Source organism: Sceloporus occidentalis, unplaced genomic scaffold, assembly GCF_023333645.1.
Source record: "Sceloporus occidentalis isolate IW3139 unplaced genomic scaffold, rSceOcc1.0.p SCAF_52, whole genome shotgun sequence".
NCBI classification, from domain to species: Eukaryota; Metazoa; Chordata; class Lepidosauria; order Squamata; family Phrynosomatidae; genus Sceloporus; species Sceloporus occidentalis.
Window position 1 is genome coordinate 3,557,035 of NW_028317032.1, and position 17,966 is coordinate 3,575,000.

General features: G+C 41.5%; 1 protein-coding gene across 1 annotated transcript in view; it reads left to right on the forward strand.

The window, feature by feature from the left end:
• The window catches only part of LOC149288346 (NBAS subunit of NRZ tethering complex-like), a 278,953-nt gene that overhangs the window by 18,612 nt on the left and 242,375 nt on the right, over positions 1 to 17,966 (forward strand). The window contains exons 4-11 of the mRNA XM_089491881.1: positions 4,630 to 4,707; positions 5,159 to 5,206; positions 6,269 to 6,312; positions 6,678 to 6,811; positions 7,419 to 7,552; positions 7,905 to 8,003; positions 15,498 to 15,636; positions 16,679 to 16,747. Of these exons, the coding sequence (XP_089348007.1) occupies positions 4,630 to 4,707; positions 5,159 to 5,206; positions 6,269 to 6,312; positions 6,678 to 6,811; positions 7,419 to 7,552; positions 7,905 to 8,003; positions 15,498 to 15,636; positions 16,679 to 16,747 (745 nt within the window). The remainder of the gene's footprint in view (positions 1 to 4,629; positions 4,708 to 5,158; positions 5,207 to 6,268; positions 6,313 to 6,677; positions 6,812 to 7,418; positions 7,553 to 7,904; positions 8,004 to 15,497; positions 15,637 to 16,678; positions 16,748 to 17,966) is intronic.

Genomic DNA, 17,966 nt, shown 5'->3' on the forward strand with positions numbered 1-17,966 from the left:
AGAAATGGGGTACTCCTCAGATAGACCTGATGGCCACGCACCTAAACAAACGGGTAAAGGAGTTTTTCTCTCTCTCACCAGTCGGCCGTCCCCGAGCCCAGGAAGCACTCTCGCAGACCTGGGACTTCAATCTCACATATGTTTTTCCTCCGCTTCCCCTTATCTCCAGAGTGCTCCGGAAGATTCGGGAAAACCCTCAGAGTCATCCTGGTTGTTCCTTTCTGGCCTCGAAGAATCTGGTTTTCGGACCTTACCAACCTCGCCATAGACGAGCCCATGCTTCTTCCTCAGGTGAAGGATATTCTCGTTCAAGGCCCTGTTCTCCACCCAGATCCCTCCCGGTTCAACCTCTCAGCATGGCTTCTGAAAGGGAGATCCAGACCTCAAAGGGATTAACTTCATCAGTGGTGGAAACGATTCTCTCCAGCCGCAAGAAGACTATGGCTGCTATATACCAGAAGGTTTGGGAAACGTTCATCACCTGGTGCGAAGGGCACGAAGTATCCTCTCCATCCATCCGTGAGGTGCTGCGCTTTTTACAAGACGGCTTTGATAAGGGGTTACAACCTGCTACTATCAAGGTCCAAATCTCAGCTCTCAGCAACGTCTTGGACTCCAATCTGGCTGCCCATCCCTGGATCTCCAGATTTTCTAGATCTTCGCTCTAGGCTCCGTCCGTCGGTTCCACCTTGGGACCGTACCCTCGTGTTGCACCAACTCACCACGTCTCCTTTTGAGCCTCTAGAGGACACCTCTCTAAAGCTACTCACCTACAAGGTGGTCCTTCTAGTAGCCTTTCTAGTAGCCCTCACTTCCGCTAGGAGGGTGAGTGAGCTCCAGGCTCTCTCCAGAGTGGAACCCTTTCTCGGGATTCTGCCGGACTGCATTATCCTTCGTTTACCACCAGAGTTTCTCCCTAAAGTAGTTTCACCTTTCCATTCGGATCAGGAGATTGTCTTACAGAACGTTGATCCAGGGATTTATTCTGATTGCCATATTTGGAGTCGGGAAGGAATTTTCCCCCTGGTATGGGGAAATTGGCATCTGCTTCATAAGGGTTTTTTGCCTTCCTCTGGATCAACACCTACATATACAATATGTATATAGGTTGAACTTGATGGACTTTGGTCTTTTTTCAACCTTATGAACTATGTTACTATGTTACTATGTTACTTTATGTCCGGATCCCAAGAATCCCATAGAACTGGAACTCCACTCGCTAGACCTGCGGAGGTGTATCCTGTCTTATCTCTCGCGTATGTCTGCCTGGAAGAAATCCAACACTCTCTTCCTGTCCTTTGCGGGGGCCCTCAAGGGCAGAGCAGTATCCAGGGCTTCCATAAGCCGCTGGCTGAAGGACGCAATCACCTTATGTTACATCTCCGCGGGAAGAGTACCTCCCTCCGGCCTGAAGGCACACTCATCCAGATCCGTCTCGACTTCCTGGGCTGAACTCTCCGGGGTGAATCCGTCTCTCATTTGCAAGGCAGCGACCTGGAGGTTGATTCATACGTTCGTAAAGCAATACAGGCTGAATCTTCATCTCTCTGACGAGTCTCAATTTGGTCGTCGTGTCCTGCAGACTGGAATCCTTCCCTCCCTATCTCGCTAATTCTTCTCCTGTGCCACCTGGAATGGCAAGGAAAGTGAGAATTCTTACCTGGGAATTCCTTTTCCTTGTCCATTTCCAAGGTGGCACACTTTTACTCCCACCCGTTAAATTTACTTTTGCTTGTCTATTATTTGTCTAAGTCTTTCTTTTTAACCACACTGGGGAGGAAGGGGGAGGTCTCCTTTTTTTATAGTATTTCCTGCCCTACCTGGTAGGCGGAGCCTTCTCTTCTCCTGTGCCACCTTGGAAAAGGAATTCCCAGGTAAGAATTCTCACTTTCTTCTATATACTATGATTAAAAACCATAATAAAGTTCAATATTTATTTGGATTTTTAACAAATTGGGAAATTCATAGAAGGAAAAATCCTGCTGTAAAACGTATAAAAAGCTGTAACATATTCTGTTGCCGAGGCTACGTTGATGAAACCTGCCAACCAAGTTCCTTCATTGTTCGTGAGGACAAGAAGACAAGAGCTTGTTAGCGTTCGGTACAGAACACCTTAATCTCTGAAGAGTTGGACGTTTTTAGTACTTCTAGCAGCATTGGTGATTAGATCTTTTACAAAAAGAACTCCCGTCACTATTGAATATTATGAGGCGGGGAACCGTGACAACAGGGCAATATTTAAAGGGGAACATCCACAAATTATTTCTACTATTAGTATGACATAAAACCACATTTTGCTTTAAAAGAATGTTGCTTTTTTGTATTAGAGCTACATGTTTTCTAACGAAGGTAGATTAACATATGTATTGGTATAAAACTTTAGAGTATATAGTATTTAGATTTATGCATTTCGTACGAATTGCAAGTGTACTGAATTATGGAAAATTCTGCAATTTCCTACGTAGCCCCGAAAACTAGACCAGACCCCCCCCATGAATTGGATGGAAACAAAGCGAGAAGCTACATTTTTGACTGATATTTGTGGGTCCACATTCACTCTCATTCTTGTACACTCTCTCTCACGCTCTCTAAATGCTACCTTCTCTGTCGACTGCTTCCACATCTTTTTTTCTTCATCTTCTATCTTCAAAAGTTCTTTAAAAGACCAAAGTTAGCTATCTTCGTTCGCACCTCCGCACTTGTGGTGACGTCCTCTCCCCCATTGGAAGATTGGAGAGAGGCTGTCACAGCAAGCGACCCGCCATTTTGGCTGAAGTTCCCGCTGGGTTATGTCCATGGAGATGTGGATGAATGGAGAAGATAGAAGAAGATAGCGGAAGTGGCCGGCAGAGATGTTAGGGAGCCGTTTAGACAGCGTGACAGAGAGAGAGATAATGAATGACAATGTGAAAGAATTGGCGAGAGAGAATGTCGGCACCGGGCAATTAATTTTGTTCCAGGATTAAAAATGCCCCCGAATTTTCGGCGGAACAGAACGGGCAGAGAACGAAATGTGTTGCCTGAAAATGAATGGGCCAAAAAGGAACTGAAAAATGTTTGTCCCGTTTGCACATGTCTAGTATATATAATTAACGAATACAAGTATAGCTGCTACCATAAGGTGTGAAGAGAGCGTGGAGATACCTTACGTTTCACCCTAGGTTGTCCTCTTCAGGAGTCTGTGTCTTCCCTTTTGTGAGACCTCACAGAGGTCCATGATCTAGTAATCTTGAGTGTGGCTGTTACTATTGTTACATCTTGGTTTTAGGTCTATATATAAAGGATAATGACGCAACTGTTTATTAAAAGAGAAATGCATCTGTTTCTTTTATTTCTTTTCTCTTTTATGAAGTAACTAATAAAAGTTGAGTTTTGAGCTCATACACAGATCCACCTTCTGCTTGGTAGTTAAATGTTGCCCTTGAGTCCCATCTTCATCAGCTACCGACTAATAAACGTCGGCAACAAATGTACATACTTTCTATATAGAAATATTTGTGCGTTCAAGTCAGGACTGTCCCCCTCAAAATGGGACATTGGGGGGCTTTGCTTTGGTTCCTTGTGTTACAGCAGAAACTACTTGAGAAGAAGACACGATAACAAGGCATCTTATTTAGGAAGAAGGGAAAAAATCTGTGCATCTCCCTTCCCCGTAATTGCGACACTGTTCCTTTAATTAAGCAACTAAAGGATTCTTCATTAATTCCCCGGAAAAATAAGTGCGATATTTGTGTAATCGGATTTACCCGCTAATTGATGGAAAAGGCAATACAAGGTATGCAAATAGAGTAAATGTGTTCTGTATAGACGTCGTGTACCTTTTATTTTAAACTGTGATGCATTTTTTTGGAATTTTTATTTTATGGTATTTTTATTAGAAGATCTGACCCGATCTGTATATACACCAGAGTGGGTTAGGAAATGCTATATTCCAGAACGTGTCCCTCCTTAATGCCGTATATTATTATTAATTTTTTCTTTTTATTCTTCTGCTATTAAGTAGATATATTGCGTTTTATAATTAAAAGTCAATGGATACTCACTTGCACTAAGTGCAGCATAAAAAGCAATTTTAAAAACTGGTAGGCTTATTGAAATCCCGCTGTTATAAAACTTTTTACTGCCCCATAATCTGTGCGATACAATAAACCTCTAAATCCGGACATAAAGGTGTCATCTGAATTCATCGGTTTCGGTTATGGAGCCGTCGTGGACGGAAGGCACCGGTAAAAGCCTTTCAGCTTCACGCGGGCAGTAGACGCTGATTATAGGATGCGTACTCGGTTAAAGTTACAAGCGCTATTTTCTTTGCAAGAAGAATGCAAAATAGAGCGAATTTGCTTTCCCGCGGCCAAGCGTCCCGCTGTATTAAACTGACAGAGAAAACTATTAATCCGGATCCTGAACACCCCGCGTTCTGGCCATCAATCGCCCGGCGAGGACCTGTAAGCAAACGCTCGGAAATTGGAGCTGTAAATTGTTCAAGCAAATATCGGCAAGAGAAAAACTTGGCTTGTTTTTTTTTATTTTTTTGGTGGCTCGGCAATCTAGTGTTATGTTATACGGCTTTAACTCGGCTGAATAGTAAAATATGTTTTTTTTTTTTTTTCCTGTTTTTTCTAAATACAGCCCTGCCAATTTCTCTCTCCCGTCCGGCCTGGTCAGGTTGATGAACAAGCAGATTAGTTGGCATCTAGTACTGACAAGGTAAGGCGAAAATAAAATGTTTGATTTATTTCTTTCTTTAGACTTTTGTTATCTAACAAGAAAAAGAACGGGAGAGATTCCGCATTCCTATTTTATATGCGTCAAGGGTGTCTGACTCGAGGGCCAAAAGACAGTAACTGCCTCGCTGTTCCCATCATTATTTTATTATTTTTATTAAAGAATTGCCGTCAGGATTACTTTTTTCTTTTAACCCCTTCACGACAAAGCCCTTACATGTATGGGCTCCAAATGCATTGTCCTTAAGGGGTTAAACTGTTCATATTAGAGGTTACGAACTAAACCCAGGCTCTTACCTCTGGGATACTTAGATGGAGTAGTGTTGAGTAACATAAGACATAGGTTCCCCCTTGATGGGATGAAGGAATTTGGACGGCATGTCTTCTATGGGAAGCCATGGTCCGGGTGACTAGTAACGTTTCTTTTCTTCCAGTAACGGGAAGCTGCTAGCGGCTGTTCAGGATCAGTGTGTGGAAATCCGGTAAGTGGTTTTATTTTCGGGACAGTTCTACGTTATTGATGAATATTGTGAAATCCTACATGATATCCCTGTACTGCAAATAATACGAACACACGGTATGCACAAATCCCAGCTTCTCGGTGAAACGATTGCATGACCTAAATATTCTTCAGTAACTTCAGTAATCTTATCTGAATGGGCTTTTGTTGACTACAACTCCCATGACCCTCAGTCAGAATGAGCTTTTGTTGCCTACAACTCCCATGACCCTCAGTCAAAATGATGAGCTTTTGTTGACTACAGCTCCCATGACCCTCAGTCGGAGTGATGAGCTTTTGTTGACTACAGCTCCCATGACCCTCAGTCAGAATGATGATGAGGTTGTAGTTTACAATTGTGGGTGCAAAACCTTTATCATATTTGTCTAAATGTGTATTTTCCCCCTATTTGTTTTCTTTCTTTAGTAAATATTATGGCATTAAATGATATCCTATGTTTGCCTATTGATATCCTTAGTACTGGCACCTACATGGGCTTTGTGTGCTGTCTACATATATGTACCAGTACATGCGTAAAAAAAAAATCTAAACTAAAAGGGGTGCTTGAGGACGATTCCGGAAGGTATTTGTCGCATTTACGATGCAGTTTGGCGTAACGTGAATGAAAATATTATACAGGCCACACAAAGGGTTAATTGGCCGGGAACAGGGGGGCAGCGTTAAATGTAATGCCGAAACACCGTGCTAATGAGAAGGCGCCCTGATTTAAATCTCAATCGGCCACAAAGGAGGCATGATTTAATTTGCTCCAAATGGAGAACCACCTCTGTTTTGATTTAAGGGAATAAACGACACGCAACAAGCAGCCCAATAAGCAAAATAAGAAATAACATATATTTCTGGCCAAATTTAATTGCTGATAAGAAGCGCTTTTGAAGCGGGATTGAGCGGCGCGTATCTGCTGCGTGTGCGTAATGCTGACGGGTACACAATGGAGCCGCTTGTAAGAAATCCATCGCTCTCCCCCCCGGTTATCAGGATTTCATTTCCCTTTTGTATTCTTGTTTCTTGCACACTTTTTTAGGTCCGCAAAAGATGACTTTGGCTCCGTGATAGGGAAATGTCAAGGTGAGTGATTATAAATACATACCGTTCCCCCCCCGTCTTTTTTTTTTTTTTTTTTTTTTTTTTTTTTTTAGCATTTCGGGAAAATCATCCAACTTATTCCGATTCAACTAGGTCAACATAAACGGCGGCTGGAAACAAGGCTAATTGGAATGCAAAAATATGTTGCAGCTGCACAAACCTTCTCACAGAAAGAAATCCGTTTAGTTATTCTGTGAAAAAGACGAAAATTTGCCTTATGCTATCTTGACTTAAATCCGAACGCATTATATTGTTATTTTACTAATTCTTGGTCCAAAAGATCCCCTAAATCCACTCGGGTTTATATGGTTACGTTTTATGAGCGTCTCTTCTGTTCTCGTGTTTAGTTCCCAAAGATCCCAATCCGCAGTGGCGGCGGGTGGCGTGGAGCCACGATTGCACTTTAGTGGCTTACGCTGAAAGCACCGGGACCGTCAGGCTCTTTGATCTTGTCGGGAGCGAACTGTTTGTCATCCCACCGGTATATGACTTTATTTTTTGTTTTTCTTACCCCAAAATAGTAACTGATATATCTCTCTCTCTCTCTCTCTCTCTCTCTCTCTCTCTCTCTCTCTCTCTCTCTCTCTTTTTCTCTCTCTCTCTCTCTCTCTCTTTTTCTCTCTCTCTCTCTCTCTCTCTCTCTCTCTCTTTTTCTCTCTCTCTCTTTTTCTCTCTCTCTTTTTCTCTCTCGGGCAGTGAGTACTGATTTTTATATGAAGGTTTGGTTGCTGTAGACATGGGTGTTCGGTCCTACATATGCCCCTTTCATGGCTTTTTGTGAGGTCAGTCTATTGAGCTCTTCCTTGAGGTTCATCCACATTCAATTGCCAATAAAAACAGAGAATTAAGACCGTTCCTCCACTGCCGACGAGTCATGATGTCATTGTTTAGAAAATGTTCCTTAAGATTACTAATTCAGCACAGTGCGATGTGTGTTTGTAGGACAGGACATTCTTACCGCTAAGTTCATTGCACTTCGTATGGTTAATAGTTTACAGAGAATATTGGCGTGAAAATAAATAGCGCTAATGAGAGTGTTATGTTTGAAATAAATTAGAAAGTCTGCTCGTGTTTCGTTTTTCCTGCAGCAAACGAGCTTCCCTGGAGACCTGAGTTCTGCTATAGCGGGGCTAATCTTCCTGGAGTACAAAGCAAGCACTCAGTGGTCAGCAGAACTTTTGGTGATCAATTACCGCGGCCAGCTGAAAAGCTACCTCGTGAGGTTAGTTTAATTTATTTTCTTCTACGACGCTTTCTTATATGATCACAGTCTGTTTACCATAGTGCTGTTGGAGATCTTGTAGCCTGAATATTATTCTAGATTGGCCAACAAACAACATGGTAGAACTTGATTGTTATTGAAATTTATAACCAACTTTTGGTTTTGTATGATTCTTTTAGCAGCTATGTACTAAAATAAAAAAAGATAGCCGATACCTCTGGGTTTATTACAGGTTGTGGGACTTGTGTTTGCCCTTCTGAAGGAACATTGATGTTGTGAAAATATTAAGAGCTATTACCATCGTTGACTTCTCTGCATCATTATAATTCTTTCCCCCGCACTTTTCCTATAGTGTCGGAGCCAATCAAAGTTACCAGGAGAATCACAGTTTTAACTTCGGATGCCATTATGCCCATGGAGTTTCATCTGTGGTTTACCACGCTGGGCAGAGGTAAGAGTGACGACAAATATACATTCTGACAAGCTCATCACCATGAAAATACAACACGACAGAATAATTTAGGAATGGCAAAGTGGAATGAGTATACTTAAACCTGTCAAACCTTATTATACCTTAAGAACCATATCTATAATATATCCATGTTTTGATTTCATGGTTCTGCAAAATGAAGACAACCTTGAACTTTTCCCCTTTGTCTTGAAGTCGTCGGCCAAGCCCATGGTTGGAGAAGTCCTCGTCTAACTTAAGAGGCAGAACATTTTAGGTGGTTGCTTGACGTTGTTGTGAGTTACATATTCATAGGCATTGATCTATGACAGCACCAAAGTGTAGAAGTTTGGACTATTTGGGTGTTGGGAGCTGTCCCACCCGGTCGTCATGTTAACTAATAAAACTCTATCGTTATGATCAGCAGAGTTTGTTTTAACTCTCTAATGTCACTATGCATTATGCAGGGCCAGTCACAATAAGTTTTTCTTCTGCAACATGGACTGGAATGGCCCGGCATTAGGCTTAATTAAATCCATGAGATTCCTTGGAAACTGATCAGCTCTCATACCTATATTGATTAGTAAAATAAAAAAACAAAAACCCCCCAACTTTTTTCTCCATTAGAACATAATGGGTATTTTACACTAAATTAAATATTTTAAACTCTTTCCTGCCAATTTAAACCAGCTAACTCACTCCTGCCATGACGTTAAACTCATTGTAAATGCTACTGCTTGAAGCTGTTTATATTCTGAACATAACTGCAAGATGTTTCCATCCCCGATCTCCTGTCCAAACGGTCCAGAAGCAAAACGCAGCACTATCTGATAACTGAAGGTAATAACAATGCCGGTGTGTATGTGGCTCATATAAAAATAAAGAAATTGCCTTACTGATAAAGAGGCTATAAAACAAGGACGATAGTTGGTATAATTGTGTGTTTTCTCATTGGGTCATGGTAGGGGAAAAAAAGGCAAAAAAAAAATAGAAATATATTTTTATACACATGTAATGTATGTATATTATAAATCAACCCCATGTTCAGCGCTACGGAATTTAATGGCGCTATATAAAAATAAATAATAATAATAATGTGATTCTAAAGTATTTTTCCTGAAATAAGTGAAATTTACACCGTCACATTTGAGAAGTCCTAGCATTCTTTAGTATAATTCACAGTATGTTTGTTAAACGCCAGCTTTTTTTCCCCTCCGTTTTCTTCACTGATTCCTATTGTTGGGTTGGGAATGTGGAAATCTTTAATCATCACAAATAACCTTTTGCGTACACAAGAGCTGGAGCTACTCCAAAACCAATGGCTCCATTAATCTTAATAGAACTAATGCTTGCTTTTTTTAGGTCCTGTATAGAAAGCGCTTCTTTTCCCCCCTCCTTTTTTCTCTCTCTCTGAACTATGTGCTGCCATAATGAATTTTTCTTCAGCTCTGAGAAGGTTTTTTTTTTTTTAAGCCTTAACTTAATATGGCAGCACCATTCCAGCTGTCAAGGAATCTCATCCATCCTGATGAGAACCTTTTAAATTATACATCCGCTCTTCTAAGGCGATGGCTTTTCTAAACAGAAACGGGACCCGAAGACATTTTTTTTTTGTGTGTGGTACATGCTTGGGATGATATGTTGCCAACGGCAACAGCCAACTTTGCTGTCTGGTGTCATGTCGGGATTCAACGTCTGCTCGCCTTCTGTAACACGTAAAGCCCCCATTGGGCTTGATTCCTCCATCTCTGATAGATGATTGTTCGCGTTACACGTTTGGCGGATCATCCTAAGTTGATGACAGAAAGTCGGCGTGGAGGTTGGAGGGATTCTTCGTGTGCCAGACAGCTGAGCGATGCATTGCGCGGCTCTAGATGATATGGACGCTGAGCACAACTCCCCGTTCATGATATAGTTGGTGCCAGTCAGCTCCAGCGCTGCAGCATTCTACCAAAATGAAGGGTGGGTCAAAGCACCTACTCAATGGGAGCTTGTTCTGAAGAGACCCCCACCCCCAGAGGAGAGATGTGTTCATGCAAACACATCTTCTGTATGGGATTTAGCTGGGAGTTGGGTTTAGTAAATAGACATCTAAAAAAACTCCATAATCCTTCAAGCCTTCAGATTTATGAATTAACCTCGGATATAGTATATATTTCACCTGCACAGGGTAATCCAGAGATGGCTCTAAATAGACCGTGCGGTGTTGAACTTAAAAAAAGCCCTCAAAATAGCATTTCTTCTCTTTCATTAAAACTGTTAGAAGTAACAGGGAGGGTAAATATGACGATGGTGGGATGGTTCTCCCAACCTCCATTAGAACAACACGAAGAACAGGATTCATAGAGGAAGCATACAAATACCGGTACAACAGCTTCTCGGACCAGGTTCTACACACACCAGTCGTAGTGGCCGCAGGACTCCACAGTTCATTTTTGATGGCCTGGAGGCTACTTCATCAGAGCACATAACACATGCTAAAGTATTACCCTGAATTGGCTCCAACGTTAAGCTGTTTGTTCACGCTATCCCACTGTGTTCTGCGTAGAGAATACCAGGGTCGTCGTCTCCCTAAATCTGCCATGATAGATAGTAAACATTTATTTATAATATATATCATTAACCATTTCATTCTAAACATATCCTATGTGCTGCTTTGCTGATCTAGTAACCCAATAGTAAATACACAGCTGTGCACGCGCAGTAATAGCATGGTTTCATTACATATATTTTCACTGGATGTTGAAGGAGAGGAGTAATGGGGTACTAAGATTATGCCTTCCTAGGGCACTGCAGAGTCATGACATTATTCAGAATAGGAAATAAAACCAACAATTAACGTTGTTTTTCTAATAAATTAGCAAACTATTTATTATCTGCCCACATAATCCATGTTCCTCTGTAAAAATGATAATGGACCTTGTTTTAGGTATTAAAAAAACATCATCCAGGGGTATAACGATGAGTAAGAATTGTGAGTAAAGCTAGCAAAGAGCTAAAAATGCCTTTGGCTGTAAAGATTAACAAACAGGAGCATAATGTGAACCTCCCAGCATACTGATAACATTCTGTAAATGTATGAAAAAACATTATTTTTTTTCCCCTCCTCCTCCTCCTGGTATTTTTATGCCTAGCTTCATTTTACAGGCATTTTTATTCAGCGAGGGGGAAGAGAAAAAAATGATTGTAGTTTACAATATTTAACGGCGGGAAAATAAATGGTTATTATAATGGGTTTTTGGCCCTCTGGCAACCCAAGGATTTAAAGACATTGATTCTGAAGCCGGAAGGTTGTGGCGTCACTTCCACTTGTGGCCACTTGGTGGCGCAGCTTACTTATATTCCATGCCGTGCGCTGAAAACAGAACAACTCTCTGATATCGGACCTGCTGATAAGTTATTGCAACATCTGTTAAACCTGATAGATACCTGCGATGATATTCACCTTGAGGGCTACGGGTGACATAAAATCAGTGATTTAAGAAGTAGTAGTTTGTTATGTCACGTTTGCCCAGTAGAATTCCACCATGTTTTACAGTATATGGATTACCTGGCTAACTTTCTAAATGGACTATTGGGGAAAGAATGAAAAAGGGGTTTGGCAATTTCCAAGAGAGAACGTGACGGAATTATGCAGTCAGCATTCAATTACCTCGAACTGCAAATCATGGGATTGTGACATCTGTGGGTAACGATTTTCCCCACGTGAATTGAAGTCGGGATCTAATTTATTAGCTGTAATTGTTTTACCCATATTGATCCAATGGAGAAACAAGAACCGAATTCTGGGATGATTACTTTTTTCTTCGTAGTGCGGTACATAATATGTAATAAAAGGTACCTTGACTTAACGTGGGCAATGATTTATATCTGTAATTTATCCCATATTGAAAGTTAGAACGTTCTCCTGCAATAAATTATGTGCCAAGCCTATTAACTAGAAGATGCAAGCACTGAAGTACCTTTTTTAGCATTTAGTAATAGGAGTTAATTTTTGCCTGTGATAATTACATTTTATAATGCCATCTCATAATTTCTGAGTGTAAGCTCTTGGGGTCAGAGCATCTCTTTCACTGCTGTATAATTTTTCTCCTGTTTGAAAGTATATCCCACAACAGTGTATAAAGAGGCAATCTAGAAATAGTTTTTATTCTACTAGAGGGAGAGTTGTAGCTCTAACGTACCCAATTTATTGTACATTATGAAGGGTCAGCCCCACCAAGCTCTCGCTGCATAATGCAGGGAATGTGAGGAGGTTTCTTAAGTTCTCTCTGGTTTTAGGCTGCCCAGCCCAGGAGAAGCTCACTTGGCATGATCTGTCCTTATGAAGAATGAAGTGTGGGAATTAAAAAGTTCAGTTACTATAAACTCCTAGTTTAGTGAATACACTAAATTTAATAATAATTTGCTTGAAGGAGGTTTCACCAAGAAGCGCTGGAGTGATTTGACTTCTTGCATTAGGGAAATATAGACTTCTGCGGTATAAACTAAATATTTGAGCCATTCTATTGTTTACTACAGGCAGTAGGATAAATAGTCGGGGGGGGGGGCTTGTTCAGGGTCCTGTGTCTGCATGAAGTCTCATTGCTCTGACACAATAGAGGAACGGGGGAACAGTCGCTAGAGCTGCTGATTATACATGTTTCTTGTTTCTCCTTAAGGAAATCTCAGGAATTTTATTTTATGTCCTCCTCAAACTATTATAGGTTTGGATCCTCAGTTACACAATGCGTCATGCAGTCGGATACAAATACATTTTGTACGGTTTTCATGGGCAGTCCTGGGAGGGGGTTTCTGTTGCAGCTCCCTCATGGCACCGTGAGGTGGCATTTGGGGTATGCTAGGTGACCCTGCCCTGACCATGTGCCCTCCTGGGTATGTTAACCCCTCGCCCATCTAGCCACAACACAGGGGTTTGAATTTGGGTTTGTAAAATGTTGGGATTATGAATGAAAGAACTGGGGCTGTTTTTTATTGCACTTTTAATTAAGGCGAATGATGCACCGAAGTCTAACTCCCAGAACTTTAACAAATACTCTGTGAGACCGTGCTAACCCCATTTCTATACAGTTTAGAAATGGCTTTTTTTCATTCTTTTTTTTTCTACGATTATCCGTACAGATTCTAACCTTTTTAAATATGCTCTGTTTGTCACGCTCTGGGAGGAATAAACAGCCGGGCTTAGTCATTGAACTCTCCGAGCTGTAGCGGAATTGCTCCGAGGTTTACGGATCCCCCTAGAGTGACCTCTCGTCCTCTACGTGACCGCGGTGGAAGTCGCAGAGACAGGGTGATCTTCAGGACGGTCTCTGTCAGAGGGCAGCGCGGCAGCACCTGGGGACTGGAAGCAGATGTTGTGTTTTAGTAGCAGCAAACCCCAGTAACAGGACGAGCCTAACAACCTTTCCTATTCTCTATTCAATTATACCTAGTGGTCTCTGAGGGAGAAGCTGCAGACGCTTCCTGTAAATCCCATGTCTTTGTGTTAAAGCTGCCTAGTGGCACCAAGGAAAGGAATCAGTGTTTTCCCGGAGCGAACCATAGAAACCTAGATTTGGCAGCATTCAGGGCATCTAGCCTATCCGTTTCTCTCAATATAATGATTCAACCCTTGGCCTTTAGATTCAGGAGCCATATGCCTATCCGTCCATCCTCACTGTATTAACCTCTACCACGTCTACTGTTCTACCCTCTCTGTAAAGTTAATCTTCCTTACACTACATCTAAACTTCTGACCCTCTAGTTTTAGATGATGCCCTCTTGTTCTAACGTTTCTCTTCCTTTGAAATAAACTTCCCTGTGTTAGCTCTTTCTATCACATCTCCTCCTTCTCTCTTCCAACTCACTGAGATCCCTTGGTCTTCTCATCCTGCAGATCTTCGCTGCTTGAGCCACCTCCGCCGGTTTTCAACTCATGTGAAAATGCCAGACCACCTCCGTAGGGTGAATTTAGCTAATCGGCCACCTTTATTCAGTAACAGCCCTAGTACGTTTTACCTACTGTCCCTAATAGACGTATTGAAGAATAAGAGACATTGCAACTGGAGGTTGGATGGAAATTACCATGTCTGTCGTTTAAAACAAAGGGGGTGACCAATTATATGTTATTTCTCACCCACTGGATTGTCGCTCGCGTTCTGCGTAGGTACACACGGCAACAAACCTATCGGAAAATGGGATATTACATCTAAACATCCACAATTTGATCATCCCCTTAAATAGCATCTCCTGGCTAGCTAGTTTTTTTTTTTCTCCTCCTGTAATACCACGTTGTGTTGATTCCAGTTGGCAGAGTTCTTGTCTGGTAACAAATGAGAGAGCAATTACTATGATTTGGAGTAATTACCGTATTTGCTCGATTATAAGACGAGGTTTTTTCAGAGCAAATGCTCTGAAAAATACCCCTCGTCTTCTAATCGGGGTCGTCTTCTAATCAGACCTCAAATAGAGGTCTGATTATGAGACTAAGATCCAGATCCCCCGCACCGCTGCAGGGGACCTGGATCCTCCTGTCTCCTCCGGTGCGGGGAACTCTGATCTCTGACAGCCGGGGAAGGTATGCGCGACGGACGCAGACAACCCCCGCTGCCAACTCCACCTCCTTCCGGCTGCAGCGGAATGAGACGTCAACCCGCTGCCCCGGCAATACAGCAGGAAATTGGAAGCACCGGTAAGTGTGTGTGTGTGTGTGTGTGTGTTAAATGGGGGCATAGGGCATTTCTGGAATTCCTTATACCCCTATATGCCACTCTGGCACTTAGGGGGTTAAAAGGCATATTATGGGGCAGAGTGGCATATAGGGAGGTATAAGGCATTTGTGGAGGCAGAGTGCTCTATACAATGGCTTTTTTTACTCCCTTAATGCCACTCTGCCTCCTGGAATGCCTTATACCTCCCTATATGCCACTCTGCCCCATAATATGCATTTTAACCCCCTAAATGCCAGAATGAGATATAGGGGTATAAGGCATTTCTGGAGGCAGAGTGGCACATAGGGGGTCAAAAGGCATACCATGGGGCACAGTGGCATATAGAGGGTTAAAAGGCATATCATGGGCCACAATGCCATATTGGTGTGGCAAGCCTGGGGGCAGATGTGCGTAACTGGGGGACAGGTTGGAAAATACAAGGAAATAAAAACAAAAAAAATATTTTTCTCAATCATAGCTTTTATTTAAAAAATAGTTAATGAATTAACATTTACTGGTAAAACTTTTTTCCTTTAGGGTCGTCTTACATTCAGGCTTTTTCTTTTTTTCCTAAGTTAATATTCAGATTTTGGGGGGTCGTCTTATAATCAGGGTCGTCTTATAATCGAGCAAATACGGTACTATTTGTGCAATTGGCACATGTTCTGTTACTATGATACTGTATGCCTTAGGAAGGTAATTATTTCTGCATCTTTTCGTGTTTTTTGCTTTAAGGAGAGGGAATGGTTGTTTTTAATACGTTCAGCTTTTTTAAAAATTTTAAATGGGTGCATTCTGTAAATTCCAGGCTCCTTCTGGTCGGCGGCTGTGAGACGTACGAGGACGGCGTGTCGGAAGCTACGCAATGTGGGATAACGGCCTGGAGGATCATGTCTGGATCCAGTCATTACAAGCTGGTCACAAGTTACGAAGATGATGCAGGAGCAGTAAGTGACAGAGCAAAGCGTTCTGGGAGTTTGAGTTTAAATCATGATTTTTCATTTAAAGTCCCTATATTTATGTTTAATGTTAAAGGCCGCTATAGTGCTTCCCAGCATGCACTGGTCTCGCTCTTCTTCTGGATTGCTTGCTCATTCTTTATGTATTCCGCTCTTGCTGAGAATAATACAGTAAGTTAAGGAGCAGCCACGCTAACCATTAAAAAAAAAAAATATTGAGGGTATGCAAGACAGGTAAATAAAAACTTTGATTTTAAATTTTTTTAATTTTTATAAGATAGAAATACACGTGAGATGGGGAACAAAGAGAAAAGGGAAGGAAGGAATTGGCCAACCATTTTATCACATGGTTACGGAGACACAGTTCTTTAGAGATGTATGGACAGTAGTATGGACATTTTTAGTTGCCGTAAATGAGTTTAGTTGACATTAGTGTTAGACATCACTGGTTTAAGTTCTATTTAAAAGCACTTATTGTTATGCTGGTCTACTGTGTCATAACTCCTTTTAGACTAAAAATGTTCCTGCCACTGATTGGCTGCTTAAAACAGCCAATCAGGGGCAATAATAGCCAGACCATGAAGGAGGGGAGGGCAACTGCTGCAGCAGGGCTGCAACTTCTAGGTCTGGTAAGAGCTTTATCTTTTTATTTTTTATTTTATTTTTGTATTTTTAATTCATATTAAACCCAGAAAGCGTTGGGGTTACTCACAGAGTACCTTAATATATGTTCTTTTATAGTAGGGGTGTCAGGGACATTAGACGGCGCCTTTAAGAGATGGCGGGACATATTATACAAAGAGATTATTTGTATTTGCTAAGCCCTTTTGAAACATTTTGAGGTTAAATAATTCATGATCTTTCTAAATTAATTTTTCATTTTCCAACAGCGGCTTATAATGTAATTCCTTAATAGGGTTTATTAAAACGTCCTTCAAAGTTGTCTTCAAGTTGACAATCTCTGCAAAATGTGAGTTTTTTTCCGTGCTTTTGTTGTTTTTGTAACACATGATTTGGTCTCCGTCTACAGGTGCTGAAGAGAAAAGGATTGTGGAGAATTATTAAGTTCCGATTATCTGGCAGACACGGAACAGAACAGGTAATAGCGATTTCCCTTGTTAATTTGGTTCCGGCAGGTGAAGCAGAATTTGATTTGAACTCATTGGAGTGAGGAAGCAAACTCAATAACAGAAATTACAAACACAAATGTAAGATCTGAAAATGAAGAGTTTGCTGGTTTGGTCATTGGAAGTAATTGCTTCATGGTCCCTTTTGATTTTCATGCTATGTAGAATCCCCCCATACTGTACGCATTTGCCCACCCCCAGCTAAATTCCATACAGCAGATCTTTTCAGGGCTGGCTCGGTGAACGCTGTGTGTAGGGGTCTGTACAGACCCTCAAGCGCATGTGGGGAAAGCGGTCTCATTGATTTCAATGGGAGATCTTTTCTGCTACCGATTGGCTGCTCGATGCAACCATTGGTGGAAAGAATGGTTGGACCACGGAGGAGGAGGTCAGGGCTGCTGCTTCAGTGTCAGGTAAGCGCTTAACCTTTTTAATGGAAGAGTGCCTAATAAAGTACTCACAGAGGACCTTCGTATGCATACTTCTATAGTGGGGGTTTCAGGGACATTAAACTGTCCCTTTAAATGTCATGTTGGCAGTTTTAATGTAGCCGTGTACTGTCCCCTGCAGAGCATGGAAAGCATTAAAATGAAAACTACATAACTAGTGTTTTTTTGTTTCTCAATCAACGTAACCTTTTTCACACATTTGTAAGTAAGGAGCTGTTTTACTGAATGGAATCGAATCTCTGTGTCTAAATGTGGCATTTCCAATCAATATCCTGTCTCTCCCTTCTCCACACCCCACCCTTAAGAAGGCTACCTGAACCAATCGGCAACAGCCAGCAGCTTGACAATAGTAGGGAGATAAGTTATTGGGCATGAATGATTATACAGATTCTGAGAGCAGTTTGTATGGCTGTTCCAAGGATGTATACGTTAGGTGAGTCTTACCTAATGCTTATTTTTAATCTGTAAGTAGGTAGAACGGTAAAATCTGGAATTTGGAAAGATGACAGATCCTTTTTATTTGTCAATCCCCCTATCGTTTTGTTTTCTTCTGTTATTATTATTTATTTTATATAGCACTATTATATTCTGCACGGCTGTACAATGGGTAGACAGGACATAAGTAATATATAACATAATAATAAGACTTACAGAAACAACAGGTGAGGAGAGCTTACAATCTAATAGAGACAACGGCATCTGTTCACTAAAAGGTGAATTTGTGGGAGAGTCATTCTGGTTG